The sequence below is a fragment of the Misgurnus anguillicaudatus genome, chromosome 24, assembly GCF_027580225.2.
Source record: "Misgurnus anguillicaudatus chromosome 24, ASM2758022v2, whole genome shotgun sequence".
Taxonomy (NCBI): domain Eukaryota; kingdom Metazoa; phylum Chordata; class Actinopteri; order Cypriniformes; family Cobitidae; genus Misgurnus; species Misgurnus anguillicaudatus.
The window spans coordinates 21,565,952-21,593,205 of record NC_073360.2 but is presented as its reverse complement, the minus strand read 5'-3'; the positions used below and the strand labels follow the sequence as shown (position 1 = coordinate 21,593,205).

At 38.8% G+C, this 27,254-nt stretch overlaps 3 protein-coding genes across 5 annotated transcripts; all 3 read right to left on the bottom strand.

Moving 5' to 3' along the window:
• Positions 1 to 330: 330 nt before the first annotated feature.
• On the bottom strand, positions 331 to 16,558 carry cpda (carboxypeptidase D, a). Of its 2 annotated transcripts, XM_073863283.1 has the most exons (22): positions 15,808 to 16,558; positions 15,462 to 15,709; positions 10,819 to 10,961; positions 10,497 to 10,666; positions 10,228 to 10,365; positions 9,890 to 10,173; positions 9,622 to 9,813; positions 8,184 to 8,351; positions 7,994 to 8,103; positions 7,055 to 7,163; positions 6,736 to 6,878; positions 6,468 to 6,637; positions 5,757 to 6,059; positions 3,891 to 4,085; positions 3,676 to 3,812; positions 3,437 to 3,583; positions 3,244 to 3,339; positions 3,093 to 3,157; positions 2,880 to 3,011; positions 2,621 to 2,806; positions 2,447 to 2,549; positions 331 to 2,363 (listed from the first exon to the last, which is right to left on the bottom strand). In XM_073863283.1, the coding sequence occupies exons 1-22, from the start codon at positions 16,440 to 16,442 to the stop codon at positions 2,137 to 2,139; spliced, it is 4,101 nt and encodes a 1,366-aa protein (XP_073719384.1). In that variant the 5' UTR covers positions 16,443 to 16,558; the 3' UTR covers positions 331 to 2,136. The 2 variants fall into 2 exon arrangements, with proteins under 2 accessions (XP_073719384.1, XP_073719383.1); XM_073863282.1 differs by having other exon boundaries at positions 9,890 to 10,365.
• A 1,248-nt stretch (positions 16,559 to 17,806) lies between these two features.
• Positions 17,807 to 22,317, bottom strand: ywhae1 (tyrosine 3-monooxygenase/tryptophan 5-monooxygenase activation protein, epsilon polypeptide 1). Of its 2 annotated transcripts, XM_073862468.1 has the most exons (7): positions 22,112 to 22,317; positions 20,732 to 20,928; positions 20,540 to 20,649; positions 20,222 to 20,428; positions 19,897 to 20,033; positions 19,463 to 19,502; positions 17,807 to 18,862 (listed from the first exon to the last, which is right to left on the bottom strand). In XM_073862468.1, exons 1-6 carry the CDS (start codon positions 22,173 to 22,175, stop codon positions 19,495 to 19,497), a joined length of 723 nt encoding a protein of 240 aa, XP_073718569.1. In that variant the 5' UTR covers positions 22,176 to 22,317; the 3' UTR covers positions 17,807 to 18,862; positions 19,463 to 19,494. The 2 variants fall into 2 exon arrangements, with proteins under 2 accessions (XP_073718569.1, XP_073718568.1); XM_073862467.1 differs by lacking the exon at positions 19,463 to 19,502 and having other exon boundaries at positions 22,112 to 22,316.
• A 718-nt stretch (positions 22,318 to 23,035) lies between these two features.
• Positions 23,036 to 27,248, bottom strand: crk (v-crk avian sarcoma virus CT10 oncogene homolog). Its single transcript, XM_055196572.2, has 3 exons — positions 26,699 to 27,248; positions 25,537 to 26,114; positions 23,036 to 25,369 (listed from the first exon to the last, which is right to left on the bottom strand). Exons 1-3 carry the CDS (start codon positions 26,916 to 26,918, stop codon positions 25,232 to 25,234), a joined length of 936 nt encoding a protein of 311 aa, XP_055052547.1. The 5' UTR covers positions 26,919 to 27,248; the 3' UTR covers positions 23,036 to 25,231.
• Positions 27,249 to 27,254: the final 6 nt, after the last annotated feature.

The window sequence follows — 27,254 nt, the reverse complement described above, 5'->3', positions numbered from 1 at the left end:
TTTATTTTATTTATTTATTATTATAATTATTTTCTGTATATTGTCTCAATATTGTATGTCTATATTTTTTGTATGTATGTTCTGTAAGTTCTTGCAAATAATAATAAAAAAAAAAAATAGTAGTGGACGGGGCCTGACGTAGTCCAGCTCCACCTGTGTGGACCTAGTAAATTTAACATGAATGAAAGCCCTTAGTTGGATCAGTGAGCAGTCTCTCTTTTACATATCAGTATTTATCAGACTTCTGTAGTAACATTGTTTCCACTTTTTCTTTTTTAAGTGGAAAAAAATAGTTAGAAATAGCAAGAATATAACTGTTATCATCAAATATTGAGAACATTGACTGTTTTATTTACATTTCATTTCATTAGACACCATTCATTTCAGAACTAAAGGCAGATTAATTTGCGCAGTTCTTTCACTCAACAGAAATTGCACTTGTGTAATTTACATATAGTTGGCAACAATGTAGTATTTACAATCATTATTGTATAGAAAAAAACATCAGCACAGACATAGAAAAGTGAGACATATTTGTTCAAACACAACCTGGAATTTACATTCAAGCATGAAAATCAACATCAAGCCAATCAGATTAAGACGTAGTTGGTAATAGGATCTGCAACTAATCAAACAGACCTAATTATCATCATATGATTTATTAGAGAAATCAATCTGATACAAAAATTATGTGAATTATTCAAACATGATATGTGTGTAATGAGGTGTTTTCTACTTTAAAAGCATGAAATCAAAACACATATTTTTAATGTTATAAATTAAAGGGATATTTCACCAAAAAAATGAAAATTCTGTCAACATTTACTCTCATGTTGTTACAAACCTGTACACACTTCCTTGTTCTGATGAACACAAAGAAAGATATTTTAAGGAATGTTTGCAATCAAACCATTCATCATCCTTACTTCCATAGTAGGAAAAAGTCCTTAAAATATCTTCCTTCGTGTTCATCATGACGAAAAACTGTATTTCGGTTTGTAACAACATGAGAGTGAGTAAATGACAGAATTTTCATTTTTGGCTGAACTTTAACACATGTGGTTGATCAATACCAGACACTTCTTATCTTCTTTATCCCAATCATTACATTAAAGTGTAAGAGAGGAGGATAAAAGAAAAAATGAAGAATTAATACAGAGCACACTTTCCACCTTCACAGATTCTTAAACACAAAACTCAAATTTCCCATTTCCTCAATTGGAAATAACATTTCTGCATAAATTAAGTTTTATACTGTTCTGACATTTGTGATCTTTTTGGGATGCCTGAGAGTCAGGATGAATGCTAAAATAAAAATAAATACATTCCTTAAAATAAATGAAACAGGGACCATGTTTGTAAGAGTGCAAATTAAAGACAAAAACGTTCAGATGCACTTCCTAAACACTATCAAGTCCTTGGTATATTGAGAAACAACAAGGCAGTGATCATGCTTGTCTGCCAACCTAACACATCATTTATGCGACTAATGTGCAGCTGTATAAATAGAAACCATAATGAGAGGCTGCTTAAATGCAATTCTTAACTAAATGCTCTATATTCGCTGTTGACATCAGCAAGCTAAACATCTTAGTCAGAGAAGTGCAATGCTTTACTGCTAAAATGTATGAAATATCTTGATTGGGTGAACAACAGCGTAATGTGAAATGTTTTGAACCATTCAGCTGGATATATACAACTACACATACTGAAAACAACACACAGCATTCTGCATCTGATTTGTGTAATAAAATAAAGCTAAACCAGATTCCATATGGATTCATTCATCCTGATGTTGCAAAAAACGTACACTTCAAAATACTTATCCTCCTATCTCACCCATCAAGCAACCTTTAACCTAACAAGGCACAGTGTTTCATAATCCTGTTGAGATTTATGCATTAATGGACTCTAGGTGTTCAATTTCCACTTAAAGGGTAAAGACCAGTATAACTTAGTAGACCCAGATATACAAACAGTCTGGTCGAGAGCATAAGTTGCATACACTAAAAGGTGCATCGTGTGGTGGTCCTTAAAAGTTTGGACTGTTTGGATCATAAAGCTGCTGGCTCATAAAGTGAGCGCCCTCTAGTGGTCCGGCGGGCAGTGGACAGACTCTGGGAAGAGAAATCTCTCTCAAAGTTTGTTGGTGTACAACGTATCTTCATCACTTTCACTCTCATCTTGAAATTCGTGGTTCAGAAGAGACTTTTTGGAGCCCATGGACATGAGACGGACCTCATCGTCATAGTCGTCGCGGTGCTGCCGCAGCCGATGGAATCCGTCCTTTTGTCTGTTTGACTTGACTGAGCAGACGCACCAGATGATGCAGGCAGTGATAACCAGGGCCGTCATTGCTGCGGCTGAAGATCAATGATACAAATGAGTGCATTTGAAAAGCTAAAATATATCAGGAAGTTATAAAGTGAGCTCATCGTCAACCTACCTGCACTTGCCACAACTAATTCTCTTGGAAGGCCAAATATATTGTTCTCCATGTCAAACCGAATAATAATCTTGCTTGCTGCTTCAAACTGTGACACCGACACCTGCAAAGACAAGAGTAACTGTAAAATACATACATAGATATGTTTTTACATAATTTAACTACTATGCTCACCTTTAGGGATTGCTGCTGGTAGCCGTCAGCTACCACTTCAATGTTGTGTATACCTGGGGCCAGAACGGCGTGGAAGAACCCTCCCTCACTGCTTAAGAGTCTCAAACCACCGTTCAGCACTATCACAGCGCCCGCAATGGGCTTACCTTTCTTATCCATGACCATCCCACGAACCCCTTTGTGTACCTAGAGCAGAAAAAGCTTTAGCATGAAAGAGCTGAGTTCCAGTGGAAGGTGGCACAGCAGTAAACAGACTGACCTCCACCAGCATTCTCAGCAGTGACTTCCTGTTCTCTTTCCAAAGCGTGGGCAGCATTTCGATCGAAGGGAACAGGCAGCAGCTGGTGTAGACAGTGATTTCAGGACAGTGCCCAAAGTCCACACTGAAGTCCTGAAACATGGAGAAACAAGGATAGAGTCTTAAAAGGGAAATATTAAAGTTAAATTTAAGAGGTTTTGGTTGGACATCTACCTTCATGCTTCCCATATGACTGTGCCACTCTGCTGCTCGCAGTACACCATTAGGGATGTTGCCCACTGGGAAAGATGAGAAATTAAAAATATATAAATATTTAATAGATCACATGCTATTTTTTATTTCAACTATAAAGAGGAAGTAGTACCTTGGCCATTGTTTGGACACCCATTGCCTAAGTGCATTGTGGGATGGTGGTTGGCATACACAGTAGCCAAATATCTCAGTGTCTCTTCATATTCAACTTAAATCAAGTAGTATTGTATAAAACTCTAAATTAGGGCATTGATGACATAAAAGATACACATTATATCCAATGGAAAGCATGAGTCAGAGCGTACCAGGTTGCACTGGTTTGTCATATGGGTATGTGGCCAATAAAGAGCCTCCATCCAGAGCCACAGAGAGGGTAAAGCCCCTTTCTTGAATAAGGTTCATCACAGCTTGTGTCTCTGGCTGAAGATCTCCAGCATGTTGAGATGTATTACCTGAATAATATCACATGAATGGTCAGCACGTCTCGTTGAATAAGTAGTAGATTGCTGTCATCAACACAAATGTGAATAGAATATGATCATACCAAAGAAGTCATTGTCGAGATCTATGCCACGAACGTTGGTCATGCCAACAGTGGAGGTGCAGTCTTTTTCCACTGCCAGCGTACGGCCATCTGGGTTGATGCTGGGTAGGATAAAAATTCTGGTCTCATTGATTAGCTAAATAGAAAGAGAGCAATGTTAAGAAGACCTGAAGACAAAACATTAAACTTTAGTTAAAGACCAAAACAATCTTAGCCTGGTGATGGCTGCATTTTTTCCATAGTTGATGCAGAGACTGGCAGCAAACTCCAGAAGCAGCTCTGTGCCCACTGGGGCATTGCCATGAATGCCTGTCACAAAGCGGATCTTGGGCTTGGATGGTTCTTGGACTTCAGGGTTGTTGGAGATCTCCAGAGCCTGTATAATTCTATACTCCACACTGTGGCCAAGACTGGACAGAGGGAAACAAAAAGATTTTAGGTCAAACGAGACATATCACCATAAAAACAGCAGCTGCTGGATATGTTTTCCTCTGCTCTTGTAATTTAAACTTGGTGACACTTGGTTCAGGACACACTATAATTTCTCATAATAGGTTCTGGCACTAAGCAGCGGGACAAATAACAGAGTTCGCTCAAAAACGTCATTGTGTGGTCCATTGTGTGTTCCTGAGGTGTGGTTTTCTTGAGCGAGAGGCAATGCGTTTAAATTTCAGCACAGAAACAAAATAAGAAATCAACATATTTGCAAATCTGTTCGTAAAATCCAGGCTCAAATCAAAGAGATTACAAGCATCAAGGTTTGATTTCACTTTAATTTAAATCTTTGACATGGCCTTACTCAATATTAAATATAACAGGATTATTACAGAAAGATCTACATTATATTAGGGCCGTCAAAAGATTAATCACGATTAATTGCATACAAAATAAAAGTTTATGTATGCATAATATATATGTGTGTGTGTGTATTGTGTGTAATTATTATGTATATATAAATACACATAATTTCAAAATCTATATCTCTCTATATATCTAGATCTCTCTATCCCTGTGTTTCAATACGTTCCCTAGCTCCCAAGGTCGTGAATCAGTATATTGTGTACACAGGTTTGGGCACTGGTAAGGACCCTAGCTCGCTTGACATTGGGACACGGTTCACTTATTTTTCTGTCACGTGGCTGCTTAAGCGCATTGTGATCACTCACAGCTATTACTCATCAACAACCGGCAAAACCAACATCTCTCCTGACTTAATTTTAAAGAGTACATTGTGAAAAACGCTGTCATTATTCTCATTATAACCCATCCATCTACGCACCCGCCAACCCATCCATCTACGCACCCGCCAACCCATCCATCTACGCACCCGTCAACCCATCCATCTACGCACCCGTCAACCCATCCATCTACGCACCCGTCAACCCATCCATCTACGCACCCGTCAACTCATCCATCTACACACCTGTCAACTCATCCATCTACACACCTGTCAACTCATCCATCTACACACCTGTCAATCTATCCATCTACGCACCTGTCAATCTATCCATCTACGCACCTGTCAATCTATCCATCTACGCACCTGTCAAGCTATCCATCTACGCACCTGTCAACTTATCCATCTACGCACCTGTCAACTTATCCATCTACGCACCTGTCAACTCATCCATCTACGCACCTGTCAACTCATCCATCTACGCACCTGTCAACTCATCCATCTACGCACCTGTCAATCTATCCATCTACGCACCTGTCAACTCATCCATCTACACACCTGTCAACTCATCCATCTACACACCTGTCAACTCATCCATCTACACACCTGTCAACTCATCCATCTACACACCTGTCAACTCATCCATCTACACACCTGTCAACTCATCCATCTACACACCTGTCAACTCATCCATCTACACACCTGTCAATCTACACACACACACACACACACACACACACACGCACACAATGATGCATGGATAAATTTTATGTAGAAAACAGTAAATAACAAAAACAAATCTTTCATGAAAGCTGGATTTAAAAAAAAAAATTATTCGAACAAATCAATATTTGGTAGTTACTTCTCAGAGAATGTAATAAAAGAAGTGTGGTAGGTACTGTACTTGTGAACTACGGTGATTTTTGGGAAGTTCAGGTTGAGGCCCCTCAGGAATTCGGAAACGTCCTTGTTTTGCCGGTAACTGAAACTGCTTTGGGTAGAAGTGTTCTCGATCAGCTCGTCCAGACCAGATTCTCCTGAAAGCTGCTTAATGAGATTCTGGAACTCCTTCATGCTAGGATCCTGAACCGGCGAGGAATCATCTGTCATCTTCCCGTTAACGTTGGTGCTAATTCGGGTCAGTGTGAAGTTAACAATCTCTACCCCTTCGTTGGGTACAGAGGCATAGGTGCTAACTGACTTGTAGCTGAGAATATCAAAAAGCAAGTGTAAGTAATTTACAACAAGTGACATCATTTCAATGGAATGTGATAAAGACATGAAGCGTTTACCAACTTCAATACCACAGCAGCGTACAATAGCAACTAACATAACAATTAATTATTAAAAGTCAAATATTAACTAATTAAATTACAAAAGACATGGTGTGTACTTATCAGTAAAAACTCTATCAAGTACTTACTTAAGCAATCAGTCATCATGAATAATGAAATAAGAAACAAAAGCTGAGCTTTTTGTTATTTCATTTAGTTTCATTTAGAAATTAAATCTGAATAAATTACCACTATTACTAAAGAAAGCCATTACATTTATTTTAGCATCAGCTTTTGACACACGCCAAATTAACTGCAGAAATGAAAAGAAGTCCTCTTACCCTTGGGCAGAGGCAGTCAGGTGGTATGATTTTGGGACTAGCAAGCGCCAATAGTCCCCTGCGATATTGGTTGTGATGGGGTGATCAATGCCGTCCACGATGATGGTCGCATTGGGTATGCCAGACCCATCCTTGCTGTCAATCACCATCCCCTTAACCCCTCTGTGTACCTGCACGTCCAGATAAAATGATATACGGTGAGTTGCACAATACTGGCGAAAGAAGTGCAAGAAAGGCAGGCAGAGAGTGACTGTCAATCAAAGCTGACCTGATGGATGAACTGTAGAAGTGATCTGCGGTTTTCATTCCAGTACTTTGGCAGATCTGCCGCTACTGGATACTTACAACAGCCCAGTTCAATGGTCACCTCAAAGCAGTTAGTGTTGAGATAGTTCCAGTCCTGCATCCCTCCTGACAAAACAACACACAATACACGCTTTAGTTCACATTTACAGCCCCTCAATTTACATTTTATAGTGGAGGTTTCCTGGACAGGCCTTACATTACCTTAATATAACTAAGGCCTAGTCCTGGATTATGCATTATGTCACCATGTCAAAATATTAGCATAAATATTTAGTGCTTACCATGGACGTTGTACCATTCAGCTCCATTGGTGATACCATCTTTAAAATAATCTTGGTATCCAAGATTCATTTCTTCACAAGGGTGACCGCTATGCATTTTAGCGTTTTCCTAAAAAAAAAAAAAAAAACACAATAAACTGACTTGCTTTCGATAAACTGGTTTGATGATTTATTTAATAAGAAATCTTTATTAAAAAAAAAAACCTTTTTTTGAAACGTATACAAAAGTGAAAACACCAGTCATATAATTGGCCTTAGAAAGTTGTCCTCTCCCATTCCAAGTACACTTTGGAACGATTTCCCAGACAGATCTTAAGTCTAGTCCAAGACTAAAATGCTTGATCATATCCTTTGTTTTGTCTCAAGATGCACAACGGCTTTTTGTAAGATTTGTTTGGCTGTTTCTCAATTCCAAGAACGCAAAGAACGGACTTGCGTACTCGTGGAGATCGAACTTGCCAGGCGACCTCAGAAGAACGAACTCAGAAGGTCGCGAGAACACAGAACGCATTTATGAGAATTGAGATGTGTGCGATCTTCCTGTTGGTCACCTGACCTCCGCCATTGTTTTGCTGCAATGACTTATGGGGCGTGAAGCGATTTCAGCGCGCAAGTCTACACTCGGTGCATCCTCGATATCAAGAAAACATCCGGGTATTTTCATGCGTCCTCTGTACTTGCTTTCTTGAGAATTGGAATGAACTTCGACTGTTAAAGATGAAGTGGACCAAGGACACGAGAACGCAAGATCGCTGAAGAACGCATATTGAGAAACAGCCTTTGTAAAAACTACTTAAATGCCCTAATATAACCAAGGCTATGGATTACTCTAAACCCTGTCCGGGAGACCATCCCATTAAGTTATACTTGCATCCCCATCACCTACACAGAAAATAACTTGCTAAACTACACAGCTTGGAACCCGAGACGCATTTTTACCTTGGAGTATGCGAGAGCCACCATTTTAAATACATCATCATCTGGGGACCTGCTGTACTGAATACCATCCTCTAGATTATCATCATATGGATAATTCACCACCAAAGAGCCTGACAGACAAAAGGGAAGGAAGATTATCCATGCATGCTCCTAAACAAACAGTAGGCTATTGCTAAAAATTAGGATTTACCTCCATGAAGGTTGGCAGACAGCACAAAAGGGTAGTTCTTCGCCCAGTTCATAACTGCAATGGTCTCTGGCTGAAGAGGGTCCGTGACTAATTTGAAGCGATCAGGAAAGTTACGGTTCAAGTCAAAATTGTTACTGTTGTTACGACCCTGGATGCCACTGACATCTCCTGCAGAAAGGTAAATGGACATGATCAAATGGACATAAGGAGCTGTAAGGAGTCTTGTAGTGCCGATTTGTGTACAAGAGGACTGCAGATATTAATTCCATAGTGGCGGCAAACATAGGTGCAAAATGAAGCCACAGAAGTGGCAAAAAGTGATGTATGGGGGAAATTTGTACAATATTTGCTTTTAATGCCCCCTCATCTTAAATTAAACAATCAAAATATGAGCTATATGGTACAAAATGGACAAAACAGTATTTATTGGAAAACATAATCTGGCAAAATTGCAAACCATAAACATGAATAAATCTGAGTGCAATTACAAACATACAAAAAATGCAAAGCAAAACAAATAACTCACATTTAATAAAGCATACATTGACAGTTTTATCTGTTATTAATGTTTGTTGATCCTCTTTGTGGTAATACTGTAGCAATGTCCTGGGCTATGTCTTCATATATTCTGTGATTATGTGTTGTGTGTAACCAAGCATCCTTAAAGGGACACTGCACTTTTTCCAGCTCCTGGCTTCAGGACGCGCAACGACATTACGCAGTGCTCGAAAATAGTCCCCTGCTATTGAAAGATACTAAGGGGACTATTTTCAGCTGCTGTGTAATATCATTGCGTCTCCAGCAGCCATGTTACGGCAACAAAGTCCTTGATTATTACGCAAGAATGAGAGTATTGTTCCTAGCCATATCGGCATAGAAAATCAGCATAGAAAAACTTTCCATTTTCCGTCGGTCTTAGTACACGATGTAACTACAGAAGAGTGAAGTTTTAAATAAGAAAAATATCGAAACTGTTTGGTTATTTTTGAGTGCGATGCTAATGGTCTAATCAGATTTAATGAATTATGCTAAGCTATGCTAATAGTGCTAGTACCAGACCTGGAGATCAGCTGAATGGATTTCAAAACGGTAAAAATCAAATGTTTAACTCTAGTGGACCTAAAAAATGAGCATATTTTCAAAAAAAGTGGAGTGTCCCTTTAAATAAAGCTGAGCTTCAGTTTATAATCCAAACACACCAATGCAACTTTACTGCCTCTTTACTATCTGAATAAAGAGCAAAGATTTCAATGGTTCAAAGTTGGACATCACTTGTGGCCCCTACTGTATTATGATACTTATACCACAGGGTTGTTGAATGCTTTATTCTGATTGGTTGAGAAATGTGCCACAGGTATTTGTATTACCACCTTGGGTGTGCATTATTTTCGAATAATTCAACGGGTCAATTAAATCTGAAGATTTGGCAAGGCCTTACCCTCCTTAGAAATTTCATATCCGTCCGGGTTCATGGAAGGCATGATGTGGATGCGGGTGGAATTGACCAGTTCTGTGACCTCGGGGTCTCTGCCATAGTTAAGGCACAGGTACTCGATGAGGTTAAGCAGCAGCTCCCGACCAACCACCTCATTGCCGTGCATATTGCCAATGTATTTAAACTCGGGTTCACCTGAGAATGGTAAACAGGAGGTCAGATTAAATTTGACTTAGTGTGAATTAAACCATGCAAGGCATGTGGGAAGTACCTAACTCATGGACACCAGGGTTGTCAGAGATCTCCATGACCCACAGGAGACGCCCCTGCACAGACTTGCCAATGTCATAGAGGCGTGTGATGGACTTGTATGTAGAGTTGAACTTCTTTAGGAATAGCTCCATGTCACTTAAGGTGTGATGGCGGAAGTCCTGGGGCTGAACCGGGAGGCTTGACTCTTGGTCCACTGATCCCTCACTAGTGTTGCTGTCTGCACTAGCGCTGCTGTCTGCACTGGTGCTGCTGTCTGCACTGGCGCTGCTGTCTGCACTGGCGCTGCTGTCTGCACTGGTGCTGCTGTCTGCACTGGCGCTGCTGTCTGCACTGGCGGTGTTTATGGTGGTGGCAGTAGAGTAGTCTGTGGATAATGGGGTGGTTGGATTGTCATCACCCTCTGCCTTGAGGGTAAAGTTCAGTTCGGTGGCTTTGCCTTCTTTTACAGTCACATTAACAGTAATGGGAATGTAGCTACATAAACACATAGGGAAAAGATTATACAATGTGTAATGCATTTGAGAATGTAGCAATTCAACTCCAACAACTGGGAGCCAATTGTAATTTCAATTTTGCATAACCCTTGGAGATAACCTGGTACTAACCCTGGGGCTACGGCTGTGATGTTGTAGGTGCCGGGGAGCAACAGCCGATAGTAGTCACCAAAACGTGCAGTGCTCACATTGTGATTAACGCCTGCAACCATTATCACTGCTTCTGCAAGAGGAGCTCCATTCCTGGCCGCATTGACAAAGCCACGTACTCCGATGTGAATCTTAACACACAAATATGGCACATATTCAAACCACACCGACATTCCTGTATGGCTTCTTAATAACGTGGCATGCTTGTCATTACTTGCACATCTAGTTACTCATAAACCATCTGTGCTTTAGTGCAAATATACTCTCTGAGATCGGATGGTACCTTTTCCATGTAAGCCAGCAGGGATTCCCGATTGTTCTCCCATTCAGTTTTCAGTCGCGATGCGGGTGGGTATTTGCAGCAGCTGAGCTCCATGGTGATTTCCAAACAGTTCCCTTTGAGGTAATTGAAATCCTGCATTCCTCCTGTGTGAAAATAAAGGACAAACTATGTACCAAAGGTGTGGGGTGAAGCGCCATGGTGGGATTGTCACTCCTGAAACAATGAGGTCTGCAAACATTTAACCTTGGACAACTAATTCCAAAAGGTGTGACCCACAAAATGTTTGATTAGGCTCTAACGTTGGGACTTTACCCTAAACTAACCTACTTTAAAGATAGCGCCAACCCATTTTAAGATTGATTCCGTTCCACAAAGTGCTGACAGATATGGGCTAGGGCACAAGTGGTCATGTCTGTTTTATGGAGAACAGAAGGGCCGTACTTATGGGAAGTATGCCACCCGCCCGCCACATAATAACGCTCCCTCAGATGCTTCTGAAGAGGTTACCATGGGTGCTGGAAGCTTTTAAAACACTCACTGAAAACCTTCAAACAAACTGTGTCCTATTTGTTTCAAGCCACAAAGGTTGCAAGAAAGCATCTTAGACTAGTAATGCATAAATTAGCTATATATAGCTAAAATACATTTGAATAATGGCACAAAGGCATAATGCACACCTTGGCATAAAAATGACTTAAAAAGAAAAGATCACATTAAAGTTATTGTGTAAGATTTGGTTTAAATTAGCCTTACAATCATTTTGTACTGATTTATAAATTAACCTTTTGAGACTTGCGTTTAAATAAGTATACAAATGAGTTGTCATTTGCGCATAGAGCATGAAGATATGTGCTGTAAGAAGCCCATCATCTCTAATTTCCTACTAGAGGAGCAGTCTAAAACATAATCAGGACTAAAGCAGCTTAAAGACTGGATTACAGTCTGTTTTTTTATGTGTACGCAAACGTATACAGTAGTACAGTAAATTTGAATTCGTACGTGCAATGCATCTTTTAGGCTACATACTACGTTCTTCTGTAAGCGGATGCGCGACCAACGCGTACAATGTATGTGGGGCTTCAAAAATCGGACCGATGACAAAAAATGTGTATGCAGGCTCTGCATACGTGTAAAAATTGACCATACCTCTTTGTTCTTGGCCCAGACTATAGTCTTTTTTTACATGTATGCCAACATGTGTGCACAGTCGAACGCACAGCCTTGCAGAGTACAGTTTATTAGAACTCGTACGTGTACACACATATGAGGGGTTTCAAAAATTCGACTGTGTGCGTGCGTACTAGGGGTGTCCTCGACTAAGAATTTACATATTCGAATCAAAATTGTTGAATCTTTGTATAGTCGACTGATAGCCAAATCATCTATGTGTGTGCGCATGGGTTGGGATGGGCACCAGGTAGTCAACAAATGGTTAACTTTTATTTTCTTTCAGAAATACATTTCTGATAAAGTGACCAAAACTATCTTTCAATGATGAACGAAGACAAAAAAAGGATAAAATGCATTCAAAATCCAAAATGTACGTTTATAATAAATAAATAAAAATAATAAAATAAGGTCAGAAGTAACAAGGTGCAGAACAAATGTGTGTAACATGCCTGAAGTGCACGGAAACAAAACACAAGCCAAATAGTTAAATCAGATAACCCCGAGTGATTTATAAATAAAATGTAACAAAAAAAAATTTGTTAAAATAATGAAAGTATAGCCAGAATTGCCAGCTTTGTCTTTTTAACTACCGTAACAAAGAGACCACTGCTTTGCAATGCATGGAAACCTCTTACCTCTTAATAAATAAATAAATAAATATGTATCTCTCTCAAGGGTTTTTTCCCTCCTAGAAGTTTTCCCACTGGACTAGCCAGGAGGGTTTTTCTCCTAGGGGTTTTTTTCATCCCTTGAAGAGTCACCTTTGGCTTAACTTACTACTTTACTGTATATGTTACATTATTACTACGCCCGCTTTTCTATGCTTTTCCTACATTCAATAATGTAAAGCTGCTTTGAAAGAATTAACAATTGTGAAAAGCGCTATATAAATAAAATTGAATTGAATTAGCATATGGATGAGTAGCCCTGTCACGGGGGTTGTTGGATTTATTAACAAATTTTAAAAATATCAATTAAAGCTACTTCTCCACATATTATTTGCATAGCATTATCATAATAGGCTGTACATTAATATATATTTAGAGAAAACTGTTATATGTGAAATCAGATAATGTGCACCCATATACGGCCAAAATTGAATGATCCTCATTTTTATAACACATCTGTGACGATTTAACTATGAGATTGGTAGTCGAATCAGGCTTCTCCTATTGATGCATCGAATCTTTGACTATTTGGGGTCACCCCTAGCATACAGTATGCGTGCCCTCTTCTGATTACAAAATTGCATTACACGCACTGTACATAGGCCCTCATGTACGGGTAAAAATTGTACCATAATAATTTGGTCTTTAGACCATAGTCTGCTTTTTATGTGTATGCAAACGTACGCGCATGGTCGAACAGTCAGCCTTTCAAAATATAGTTTATTTTAATTCATACACGTACACAGACATTCGACGCATGCGCATTGCCAACGCGCCCTTTTCTGATGACAAAAATTGCATCACAAACACTGCAAGCACAACCTCGCGTACATGTAAAAAAACTGACCATACTTCAGCCTTTATGCAGTCAGTGTGATTCACAAACTGGTTATAACTGTGCAAAATGTGTTTCCCATACCCCTTTATTGTAAAACAGATTAAGTTTCTCTATTTGCAAAACTGACGTTTGGAAATTGGCACTACAAATGTTATTACTATCGCTCCTTTGACCTATGCAGACAGAGGTCAAAATATTTGCAGAGACAATGCAAAAGGAGTTGGCCATGGTGGCAATGCCCCAGCCAACTATTTCCAATCACACAATTCAACTCCAATTGACTTGAAAGACCAAAATTTCCAGACCTGTTGCCAAAATCTTGTCTCAATTACTTCTAACGTGCCTCTTCATGTTAACGTGGATCAAAACTGTACTATTTATTTCAGATTGGTCCAACACATGCACATTCTGGAGAAAAAACATAGACCTAATAAAGCAAATAATCTTGCAATTTACGCCAAGTAAGGTTATCTTACTTTGTCTCTATATTTCCAGACATTCTTTTATATGTCATACTATGGGCTTCCTGTTGAGACTTTGTTTAAAGAAGATTTCAGACACCTAGTTCCTGTTTGCCAACACACATCCTTGATATGAGTTTTATACGGGTGCGCAGAAAACAAACATATTTATTCAGGGCATCCTGGTTAGAACCAGAAGAGAGATCCTGTTTGAGATCTCTTTAAAATGTGTCACAGTTAATAAAAGCGCAATGAAGCGTTCGATCCGGGGCATTAAGTACAGCTTGAGTTTGCAAGTAAATGTTTGAATATTAACTTAAAAGACACAGATGGTGGTCTGTAGATCATTTCACTCAAATGTACTATCATTGACATGATTCACCTCAATACACATCATTCAACGATCTTTGATGTTAGTAACTTGTCTATACAATTATGTTACTGTAGAACCTTTGTATCTAGAAAATACAATCCAAAAACGACCCCAAGATACTCAAAAAAATAATAATTTCATACCCTACACCCAGATAAAACTTATAAGCACTGTATGACTCACTCACCCTCACCTTCAAAGATATCATTTAAATGACATTTACTTAAAACACATCATAAAACAAACAAGTAAAGGTCCTATAATATTTGATTAGGATTAAATGGGTTTTGGAGTGCCTGTGCTTTGTATAAGCAATTTAATCATGCAAGAACTTGTTTACTCCTCAATGCGTTGTACTACTCCACCACTTTGCCCCATTACAGTGAAAACTGAGCAGAAACTTCCTTTAACAATCTCCAAACAATAAATTGTTCCTCAAAATATGTAGGTAACCTTCTATGGCACCTTTTAAGTTTTGTCTCAAATCACAATTTCATATTCCCAAGAAAAAAGTACATAACTATAATCTGTACGAAGCAACATCAGCAACAAACATGTCGAGAAAGCTTAAACACCTGTGCCATAAGTTTAAAAGCATATATTTTTACAAGCATAAGACTGGTTATGCAAGTCTTAAGATACATCCTTAATAGGAACAAACTTCCAGGTTTTAATGCACATTGTGGATCAGGTTTCTGGCAGTGATGGTATGAAGTTGTTCAGACTGAGGTTACAACCGCTTGTATAGAAAGTAATCAGAGAACCACAAGGATCTATTGCTTATAACAGTCCTGGTTTTAGATTACTTGCTGGTATTTTCTGTTTGATGAGAACTGCTTGGGAACATTGGATTTTGGATACGTTTGCAATGCAAATGACTTTCCAGCATTCCACAATACTTTCATAAACAACAATGTGGCTGCATTGAGGGTCAATATCTTGAAATATATTGGTCAGGTGATTTTGTTTGTTTGTTTATAATCCATTATAAGCAATCATAATAGGAAATCAGTAAAGGAATGTCTCAAACGAATGAGGATGTGGCCAGAACCAAACAAAGTTTATGAAAGTGGTGCACTGTAAAAAATAAGGAGATTTTGAACAGGGGGTTAAACCGAGGGTTGGAAACGTACCTGACACATCATACCAGCTCGCCCCGTTAGTGATGCCATCCTTGAAGGTCTCATCTGGGTTTTCCTCGCATTTTGGCTGACCTGTTTTCATGACAGGATTATTCTCTGCGTAAACCCGCGCTAAGTATTTGAAGAGAGCATCATCGGGCGACCTGCTGTAGAAGCCTTCAGAATCATGGGACGGCGAGTCATCATAGGGATAACTGGCCACCACAGTACCACCATGCAGATTCCCAGACAGAACAAATCTGGAAAAGATTCAGACAAAATCAAGCATCAAAACAGCATCAACTACTACACGTAAACTTAAATTACGTTTTCATTTTTGCTTTGTGAATGCTCTTACTTGTTCTCCACTATCCATCTCATGACAGCAATACCTTCAGGGATGTCATCTTGTTTAACTTCTATGTTATCAAACTGGTCTGGAAAACTTCTATTAAGGTCAATGTTTTTGGCGTTAGACCGACCATCATATTTGCCCACACAATCCCCCTCGACAGACTTCTCAAATCCATCAGGGTTCATGCTAGGCATGATGTAAATATCTGTGGTGTTCACCAGCTCAGTGACCCGCTGGTCGTCGCCATACCCATGCAGCAGGTACTCCAGCAGGTAAATGAGAACCTGTCGGGACACGGTCTCGTCTCCGTGCATGTTGCCCACGTATTTAAATTTGGGCTTTCCTGGTGTATCAGCAGTGGGGTCCCTGGTGATCCTCATCACCCATAGCTCTCTGCCTTCAACAGATCTCCCAATGCTGGTCAGATTTGCGATGTTTGTGTATTTCTGAGCGAGACTTTTAAGAAGGACAGTAAGTTCGTCGTAATTGTAGTATTTGTCATAAGTCTCTGCCTCCTTCCCTGGCTGCTCGGTGAAGGAAACTGAGTTGATAGAGCTGATTAAAACAAAAAGAAGAAAGAAAACCGACAGCGGATGTTTAAACACTAAACATAAGTCGTTTGCCCTCTGTCTCGACATGTTTCCGAGGACTTCTTTGACTTATGCATGAAATCCCTAAATTTATCCGCCTCGAACCACGTCCTTTCTTCTGCCTGACATCGGGGTATTTTTAGTAGGAACTTCCTGCTAACCCTTTACAAAGGGTGGAGTTTCTATGACAGCCGAAGAGGTTTCAAAATAAAAGTCGCGAATACAAGAGAGCAGACGGATAAATAGAAAATAAATAAATAAATAGATAAACAAACAAATAGTAAATTTACACTAATCTTCATTATATCGCTACTTGGACTACACCATTGTACTGTGATTTTTTTTAAAAGGTATTGTTTTTATTCTATACGTCCTTTGTTGTTCATACTGTATTGTCTAATCTTTGTTTATTGTGCATTATTCCTGATTTATCGTTGCATATTTTTATCGTTGTATCTATACCCTGCTAAAAAAACAATAAAACCATTACAGAAATTTTTAATGGTTTCCATTAAAATACCAATTGGAACCATTAGCTTTTACCATTAAAACCACTACACTGTAGTGTGTTATGGGCCATATTCCATTAGAACCAATAAAATTCCCAATAAAACCAATAGAATAGTGTCTATTGTTTTTTTAGCAGGGTATTTATTTTTTTAATCTTTTATCCTGTCTTTCTTTATCCTGTAAGGCCTACAGATCAATGTTAAAAAAATAAAATAAATAGACACCAAATTAGAATCATAAAAAACAATCACTGAAATGTAATTATATCAAGGCAAGAATTTGATTAACTCATGTAAAATGCATCTTTGTGGCATTATGGATGTTATGAGGGCAATTGTATGACCGTTTTGTAACAGATAGGATCAGATTAACTCAATAGTAATTGCTGTACAGTGTTGAGTGATTTTTTTCCTAAATGTTTACTTCCCATATTTTATAAGGAAACAGTAAGTATTTCCAGAGTTCATTTTATTAATATAAAGTTGGTCTGATGTTTACTCAATCAGATAAATCTGAATTTCATGCACATCCTCTAAATGTCTTTGAAGTCATTGATGTAGGCTATATGTCATTTATTAATATTAATATACATGTAACATATTACATATAATAAAGAATGATATCAGTGACTATTTAAAAACTTGTATATTTATCCGTCTTATAATCCCAAATACCGCTTGTCAAAAGCATACATTTATGTATATTTTCCCTAAAGGGAATCTTTTAATGCAACACAAATTAAGTCTCTTACATAAAACATAGGACTGAACATTTCATCTAACCTCGCAAGGTAAATGTTTCCCTACTACACAACAAATATGGATTATCATTTCTTATAAAAGGAAAAGTAGACACAGAGTAGAAATAAGGAAAACATTGTGAGTGCAGAAGAGCAGGTTAAATATTTTTCTTGAGGCAGTTTTATTTTAAGTTAATTGTTAATTCCATGCTGTTTCTTTGTAATACAGATTCTAGGTTTGTGGTTCCAGTCAAGATATCCAGTAGTACAAACTAGTTTCAAGTTAACATAAAGTACAGAAGAAATTCTATGCATTCTATAGATTTGGGGGAAGAAGAAAAATAGACTGTTTCATATACTCATGCAGGCTTAAAATCAACTTTATTAGTGCTTTTTTCTTTTAGAGACAGCCAATGGAGACCTGCTTTTTGTTCTAAAAGCAACAAGGCTCCTTCAAATTTATAGATTTGCAGCTATCGACCCACCATCAGCCTATGTGAGCAATACAGTATTTTAGCACAAATTACAGTCCAGACCACTGGTAAATGTTACTACATAACTACTACTTGATGTTAAGCATTTTGCTCCACATGGATATCAAGAAATTTGCTTCAACTTTCTCTGAAAAACTAAATTAACAAAAAGAGCACTTGTTTAGACTTGCCCTTTTAAAGGTTTAATCGTTTTTTGTTTTTTACTGCATTTGATAATTGCACTAACACAGAAATATTACAGCTCAAACCACTAATAGTAGACATATCAGTAATAGTAATAAAAGTTAATTTCTGTAATTACATTAAGAAAAACTCAAAATATATCCAGCAACTGATAAAAATGTTGAGAAATAAAGCAAATGAACATTTAAAAAAAAAAAAGAAAAAATAATAATATTGTACCAGGACAAAAAATACTCCAAGTTAGGTTCTGATTATTCAAAAATCATAATTGAAGTTTGTTTCATAAGTGGTATATTTTATTTCAATTTAATGGCTAATAAAACAGAATAATATTAAAAATCAAACAAAGGGAGAGAAAAAAACTGGAGGCATCAAGCTGTTGCGTGCCACTCATAAGGTTGGGCTTGGTGGCTCCCTTTGTGAGTGGGGTCTAGGGAGGGGTAGGGGGGATGGGGGAGTGGGGTGGAGTCTCATATTGGCTGTGTTGTCTCATTGGTTTGCATCCTCCACATCTTCCAGCGCCTCTTTATTCGGTTCCTCACCTGTGAGCAGAGAAAAACAAGGCCATTGTTATTTTGATGTTATACAACGTCCGTTATTGCAATCGATGCGTTTTTCCGCACATCAAATTTGCAACCCTTGCAAGATTTGTGCATTAAGAGTTTGTCAAATTAAAATCTATATAAAAAGCAAAAAAACAGAACTCAATAGTGAAGGACTGAACACATGCTGTGAGGGAAAAAATCATTTATCATGTTATCAAGAAGATATAATTCCCACGTAATATTCAAGCTCAAATAAAACAAAATTGGCATTAAGTCTAATTTGAATGCGGTGTTATCTCACGTGGTGATTTAATTCTCACACACATAATTCTATTACCAAACAAAAATACATTTCACAATAGACACCTTTACTGTACATTTCTCAAGGAGGGCAAACTATAATATTTTCTAAAACACAGTCATTCCAATTGGACACAGAGGATCTGGCAGTGATCATGCAGAAACTCTGTTTCACACATGCTGCACATATAGCACTCTGGTGGCTACAAAGATCGCAACACAAAGCTTACAAACGGGTGAGTGATGATGCAATTTGTGGACAAAAGGGCAAGAGCGGGAAAGAGTGGCCTCACTTACAAATAAAGTTTGTGGGCAATTAACATTTTCCTTTAGGAATCTAAATAGTTGGAATGGAAAAAAGGCAAGATGGGTTAAACTGGATGTCATGAGTTTTTGGACACATTACAAGATGAAATGAAATGTAGTACAGAAAGTCTATATTGTATATTTTGGCATTGTGCACCGGGTCTAAAATAAATTAAGCTTTTATCAGTGACAAGCGTTCTGTCATGGCTTTGCCAGAAAAGTAGCTATTTTAAACTTGCATTTTAACTATCCTCAGACAGGTATCAGACTATGCCGTACAATCTCTAAATAGGGACACTCTGAAACGATCACTCTAAAAATATCTTTGGTATAGCAAGGTGGCCGCTTCAAAAGTTCCTGCATAAACCAGTGACTTGTTTATTTGCAATTTTTTCTCAAACTACAAGACCTATGATGCGCCTTACCATCTCCCTGCATATCTGAAGTCCATAGTGTCAGGTTATCGCGTAACAATTGCATGATGAGCGTAGAGTCCTTGTAGCTTTCTTCACTCAATGTGTCCAGTTCAGCAATAGCATCGTCAAATGCTGCCTTTGCCAACCTGCAATTAACAACCAAGTAAACCATTAATCAATTTCAACATATCAGGGTACACCGAACAAAAATACACCTGTGACATGACATTAGTCAGTTGCTAAACATTACAAACTAAAATACAAGCTTTGGAAAGAAAAAATGCATAGAACCTGATATATTTTTATTGAATCATCATTATAAAACTGGACAAACCTGCATGCACGGTCAGGAGAATTGAGAATTTCATAGTAGAATACAGAGAAGTTAAGAGCAAGACCCAAGCGAATGGGGTGTGTGGGCTGAAGATCTGTCATTGCAATATCACTAGCAGCTTTGTAAGCAACCAAACTGTTTTCTGCAGCCTCCTTCCTGTCGTTTCCTGTGGCAAACTCAGCAAGATACCTGTGGTAGTCACCCTTCCTGTAGCATCAAAGGGGATAAGGTCTGTTCACACTCAGAAATAAACTTGTAACCTCAACACACCGCATATGATGCAATGGTAAATATTCAGTGGGAAAAACTGGTTCATACATTTTGTAGTAGAAGACTTTCGACTCTCCTGAACTTGCGGCAGGAATTAAATGCTTGTCCAATACGTCGAGGATGTCATTGCAGATTGACTTCAACTCGGTCTCAACCATGTACATGACAATGTAAGTTAAGCACTGAACAAATTCAATCATTACGTTTTAGAGAGTATGAGTTTGTGTCACACGTTACCATTTGCCTATATTCCCGAATCATTTTCAATTTGTCCTCTCCACCTTTATTTTCCTCTTTCTGCTCGATACTACTGATTATCCTCCATGATGCTCTTCTCGCTCCGATTACATTCTTGTAGGCCACCGACAGCAGGTTTCTCTCTTCAACCGTTAGTTCGACATCCATCCCGGCCACCTTTTTCATGGAGTCAACCATTTCTGGAAAGTTAAATTGAGATCGAATCATAAATGCGGTTAAATTGAGATCGAATCATGAATGCAATCATGGCAAGAACTGCATTAATAAGTGGCCGGAGAGCAGTTTGAGTACATGCCAACAATGGATGATAAGGTGTGTTACATCATCAAGTCACAAAGTAAAGGATCTATGCAACTGTTTGATTTATTCATTAAGTCATACAGATAATAAAACTGTCCATTAACATTCGGTTCATGGAGTCAATATCCAATTTACAAACACTGTGCGTGTACTTTTGTAATGCTCGTACTAGGTAAGGCATTACAGTGCACCACATTATTGTCTGTTGTACATGAGGCAATTAACTCTTAAGAGACCATACATAGGGTTAATAGCTGATGTCATAAGATGTTTATTAAAAAACAAGACAATTATAGAGGTTGGGTTTTAACGTACAACCTATATCTAACTGATCTACTAACCTACTTGAGCAAATTGCTGTGATTGTTAAAATAAATCATGAAAAATCTCTGGAGCACACACACGCTAGTCGGTAATGAAATCTCACTGCAAAGCTACTGTATCTCCGCTTACTAAGCATTCGTTGCTTTACTGTAGTACAGCTGCTAACTTAACCCTTAAAGTGACGGTGTCTCAAAACATGACAGCATTTTTGGGAATTATAGTTCATCGCGCCAATAACACCCAAAAATGCTAAGTAGGCTGCTCGCTAGGTTTTTGAGACACCACCGTTTATAATGTGTTGCGGACGTTAAGGCAAAAAAGGACAGTAGTGATCGCGAAATAAATATTTTCCCTAGTTATTCGTGTCGATTGAGACAGTTGTTAACTAACATACAAAGCCTCCTTCGTCTACATGAGGCTTTAAGACTGCAGCCACCCCCTCCGCCATGGCTAGCAACAGCTTGCCTCACCCACTAACTCTCCGCCATTTTGTCTCCTCAAAAAAAACGTCTCCATCTTCATAAACCATTCTGCAGTTACCCAAATATCGTATCGTTACAAGAATCGTTAGATATAAAAAATAACCCTATAAAAATGTAAAATAAGACGATGTTGTCATGTTTAGACTGCGCGATCTTTTAATAGCTAAATAAGCCTGCTAGCCTGACCGTCAGCTAGCCTGCCTGACACACTCGCTTTGCAAAAATAACGTTACCGTTACCTCTCAGTGTCTCTTACCATCATATCTCTCCGCCTGTTCAGCCAGTTTGGCTTGATACACCAAATCGTCCCGATCACCCATGATGTAGAGCGCGCGGCGAGCGTGTTTTGCGAGCGATTTGGAGGTATAGGTGGGGTGTGTGTAACCGGCAGGCCCTTGCGTGAGCAACAGCTGCGGCTTGAATGGTGGAGTAAAGATGGCGTTACACCTTCATCCGGGAACTTACACAGAGCATCTTCACACACTCCCTCTCTCCCTTTTCCAATGCTGGATTTCTGCAACCCTCGTTATTTCAGAGAAATAATTTTGTGCTTATGTTCACCGTTTGGGTCAGCAAACATTGCGTATTAAAGTGGCACGGTTGTGTGGGATTGCTTTTTGTAAGCAAACTGACATAGGCTGTAAAAAACCTTGTAAACCCACGAATTTAAATCATTAATTTTAACAAATTAAAAATTAATAGTATAATGCAGTAAGCTGTATACTGTGTTATAGTATAATTACTACAGTACTACTGTCGTAGTATTTACTATAAGTTTAAAAATAGTATGTAGTATGTAGGAATTTTATTACAGCGAGCTTACCATAAGAAAAATACATTAGTATTTAATGTGGGATATAAATACTAAAAAGAAATGACTGTAATATTATATGTTTTATATATATATAAAAAATTTGAAATATGAGTTCACAGTATTAACATACAATGCTATATTACCTAATACTAACACTATGCTGCTGCTGCTACTACAGTAAGTTTTTGTAATTGTGTCATGTCTTTTTTTTAGGAGCTCCTCCCAATTTGTAAATAGCAACAAACCTGGTACTATGACAGAACTACTATTAAAAATTCCCAAAATATCACTTCCTCTTAAATACAGAGTTATACGAGTGCTTTACATGTCAAAACTTACAGACAGAGACAAAATAAAAGAATTAAGTAGCATTACTATAGGGGTCAACTTTATTTCATGTACAGGAATAAAACCGTAACAAAAAATGTGGGTGTTTTTGTGTGGCTTAAACACTGTTCTGACAGACTTGGATGCACATAAAGGATAAACACAAAGATTAATTCCACAAAATTACTGTGTTGATATTTACGTTCTAAACATAATACTTTGGGTACGATAAAATGTACAGACATAACTTGGGGGTTATTCAGTCAACCCAGTCATCGATGAAAGCAATGTTTTCATTCTCACAAGACAAAGAAATAAGCAAGGTATGAACAAACGTGAGTGTTGCTTTGTGACTGATATTAGAGATATATTTCATTTCTGATTGAAACAGTTATTAAGACACATAATGAACATCAAAGTCCTTCATAATTGTTATGACTTTAGTGAATATTGTATAACATGGCTGACTTGCTGTCACATCATGACAACAATTTGCTAACCTACACATATAGACAACATAGCTTTCTAACATTTAGATGTGACGACAGAAGTGAGAAGGATTTCCAGGTGATTGTCATTGTTACTGAACAAAGTTAGTCAACTTAAAAGTAACAACAAAGGGTAAAAACATCAACATTTCATAGTGTTGTTCTGGTTGCCTGTCTATTAGTGTTATAATTTATACATTTCTCCACAGACATTCAAGTTATTCCCTAACTAATATGGTAACGGAAGTACTTGCATCCTGCAAGGTTATAGAAAATGTACCCTTTCCCCCTTTTTATTATTTCATTAATTTGACTAAACACATTGCTGATTAAACAATCTGCAATTAAGGCAGGCAGCGAATTAGGAACGCAGACGGCAGACGACTCCGGGCCGGATCTGCACCACTGGAGCTGCTGACTTTGGCGCGGATCTGGCCTACAGGTCGTCTGCTGTCTGAGAAATTATCTTCATCTGACATGGTACAGATTATTTGGGTATTACAGGTATATACACTATACTTCTGTATTAAGAGAGAATATAATAATACGTAGATTTACGTTTAAAAACAAAAATCAATAACCCGATTACAGATACATTAAACCAATTGTAAATAAAGGCTCCGCCTGTGCAAAATCCCTTCTGAGGATACATTTGAGGCATCAGGTTAGGCTTTGCACAGTAATGTGACACTTCCTAAAATTGTAGTGTTGTAAATATAACTGGGCTGATCTTGAAATATCCCTATCTAATATTATAATAGTGTTTGGGGCGCAAGAAGGCTTACTGTATTTTCAACCGTAGCGAGGGATGTTTTGGCAGAAACAAACTAGCAAAATTGAGTGGAAAAGTATTGATGTTGGCTTTTTATTTAAAAAACAGAAACTTAGTCTTCCGTTGACATTTTTGTGAAGCTGATACTAGAATTAGGGTTACACATTCGACAAATCTGCATTTAGTGTAATACTTACAAATACAGCAATAATGGTAAAATGAGCAATTAGCGTTTCCTGATAATAATGTAGTAAAATTGATAGTTATTAGCGGTAGTGAATAATGCTGAACGAGGGACCGTGTGTCCAAATGACCGGTGGCCCGTCATGTATACATTACAACTGTTGTGCATAAATAAAATGAAATACAGTGAGGGCTTGGGCTGCTCCATCTTGTACATTTTTTTCCAGGCTCTTTTTCAGAGTGTACCACCCCAGTCAGCCCATCTGACCAATGAAGAGCGAGTAGTGACTAACAAGCCAATGGCTAACAATTTCGCAATTACTTTCTTAGACGCTGAATATGTGCTAGATGATCTGTAGTGTGGAAGAGGCCTTATTAATTCCTGTGAAAGCTGTTGTGTACTAAACACTAGTCGTGTGTGCTACCGCATTCAGATAAGCAAAGAACAGTCCTTTAAGACACCAAACTGCTCATGTTTAAGTCCAAGCAGGCATCTTTTCATTTTGTTTTTTTTAGTAGCCACACACTGAAATTCCCCCCCCTCTCTCTCTCCATAGCATATGGCGTTGCGTGTGTGAATTTAGTGTTATAATAATAATAATAATAATCTTCGATTATTGCATAAAACCTAACAAGGGAATCGTCGCAGATACCGCGTATGGTGGCATGACTGACACAATGGCACAAGGTAATGACAGGAAAAGGAGCTGTGAGGATGTGAGGAGCTGGAGTGTGTGTGTGTGCGCGCATGTGTGTACATCTAAGGGCTGCTAGGGAAGACAGTCTGTTCTTTCAGCTCAATTCATCCTCTGGATTGTGCTGGTCCAGCAAGCGGACGTGGGTAAAGGGAAAATGGCCATGCTTTCCCTTGCACTCACCCTCCCACTGCCCGTTTACGTTGATCTTGGTCACCTTTACCATGTCGCCAACCTGAAGTGAAGCATAATATTGTGAATATGAGAGCACGTAAGATGGACATATAACAACAATAGTGTCAGAAATGAAAGAAGCAATCTTAAACACAGATTAGCACAGATCCACTGAGAGATGTTAAATCCTTATGCATCTATTTTTTTATTCAGTGTAAACCATATTACCTCTAAAGCAAGAGCAGTCTTGTCATAAGCATTGGGAACTCTCTTCTGAATGGCCCGGGCGAATACCGGACCATTCTGTAGATTGGGTAAAGACGTGGGCTGGGCATACTGGCCTGGCTCACCAAGCAGAGGGGGCGACTGAGAACTGTGGCCGTCTGAGTTGCCATGAGCACCAGGTCCTCCACCAGATCCCCCAGGACCCCCTGATGTTGGCGAGGCTGGCCGATACTTTTCCACGTAGGGCACAGGGATCATCCCGATGCGACCTTCTGAATTTTGAGCGTTCCACCACTGCTCCTCCGGCTTCTCCAGCACACGAAGAACATCGCCCTTTCTAAACGGAAGGTCCTCGTCGTCGTTCCCCGGGAAGTCGAACAGCGCACGCACGTATTCCTCTTCCAGCCTCTGGGGCGCTCCTCCTGTTCCCGCGTTGACACTGATGAAGGAAGAGTGCTTGGCTTTACTGATGGGCTCAATTAGAGTGGTGGTATCCAGGTAGTGGATCTTATAGAATTCCAAAAGGGCAGGTAAGGCATCAAATTCCTGATCTCCGATACGGAACCGAGGAGGAGCGATTCCTAAGCAACGACAACAGAAATGCACATAAATAAATGTGATTAACACTGATTTGCATTTACTTTATGAAACCATGACTATAAAGTGGGATATTTGTCTACTTTAAAAAAAAATGTTTTTTATCATTTGAAAATGACACCCTTATAACTTGGAAAACGACCAAGTAATAGTTACAGCACTGCTGAACATCAAGCTGCAACATGTCCCAAGCATCTAAAACAAATGTGCCACCCCTGATATCTAAGAATGGATGTTTTTGATCTCTTTAAAAACTATTAGTTATCATATTCATAAGTAAAATAACAGTTTATATAAAAGAATAACTTTGCAATTAATTTGTCCTGTATTTGTACACATCCTAAATTAAATCACAAATCATTACTTAAATCCAAAATGATATGAAATTATTATAAACCACCTTTTATGTACGATGGCTCACCGTTACATTACCCTCAACTATATGTTGCAGAGTAAACAATCAATGTATGCAAGATTCACATTAAGTAACTAAACGTGTTGCTACGACGCTATTTCTTCGTTTACTTGATGCCAAGAATGAAACCTTTACTTTGCAGGCACCACTCACCCGGTCCAGACTGCCGATTGCTGCTGATGCTGTTTATTATGTAATGAGAGACTTTGGAGTTCTCGGAAACAGACAGCACGTAGTCCCCGGGAATAGTGATCGAGTCCCGCACCAGGAACACCCCGTGCCTCTGCCCTTGGAGCAGCGAAACCGCCTCCTGCCGGCTTAATCTCCCCCAATACCAGCTTCCTCGGTCCTCCGAATCAAAATTTCCGGCCATGACTAGCACAAGAAAACAGCCGAGGCTTCACAGGCCTTCCCTTCGCCTCTCCTTATCCGCAAGCAGCGTTCAACTCATGCAAAAACTTTACCGCGTTCCGTTGTTGAACACGTTTCGAATACGCGCACCATTCGCACAGTTTTCTACCTTTATCGCTTCAATCGGGCCAGAAAAGCGCTGCCGCTGGGGTCTCGACGGACATTAGACGCGAAAACGACGACTATTCGCCCAGATCCTCTGATAATTGTTCGGTGTAAACCAAAACGTACATTGGAAGTTATCACAAGGAAGTTCAAATATTTCAAATGGCGGACAAGGGAAACAATTTTTGACCTT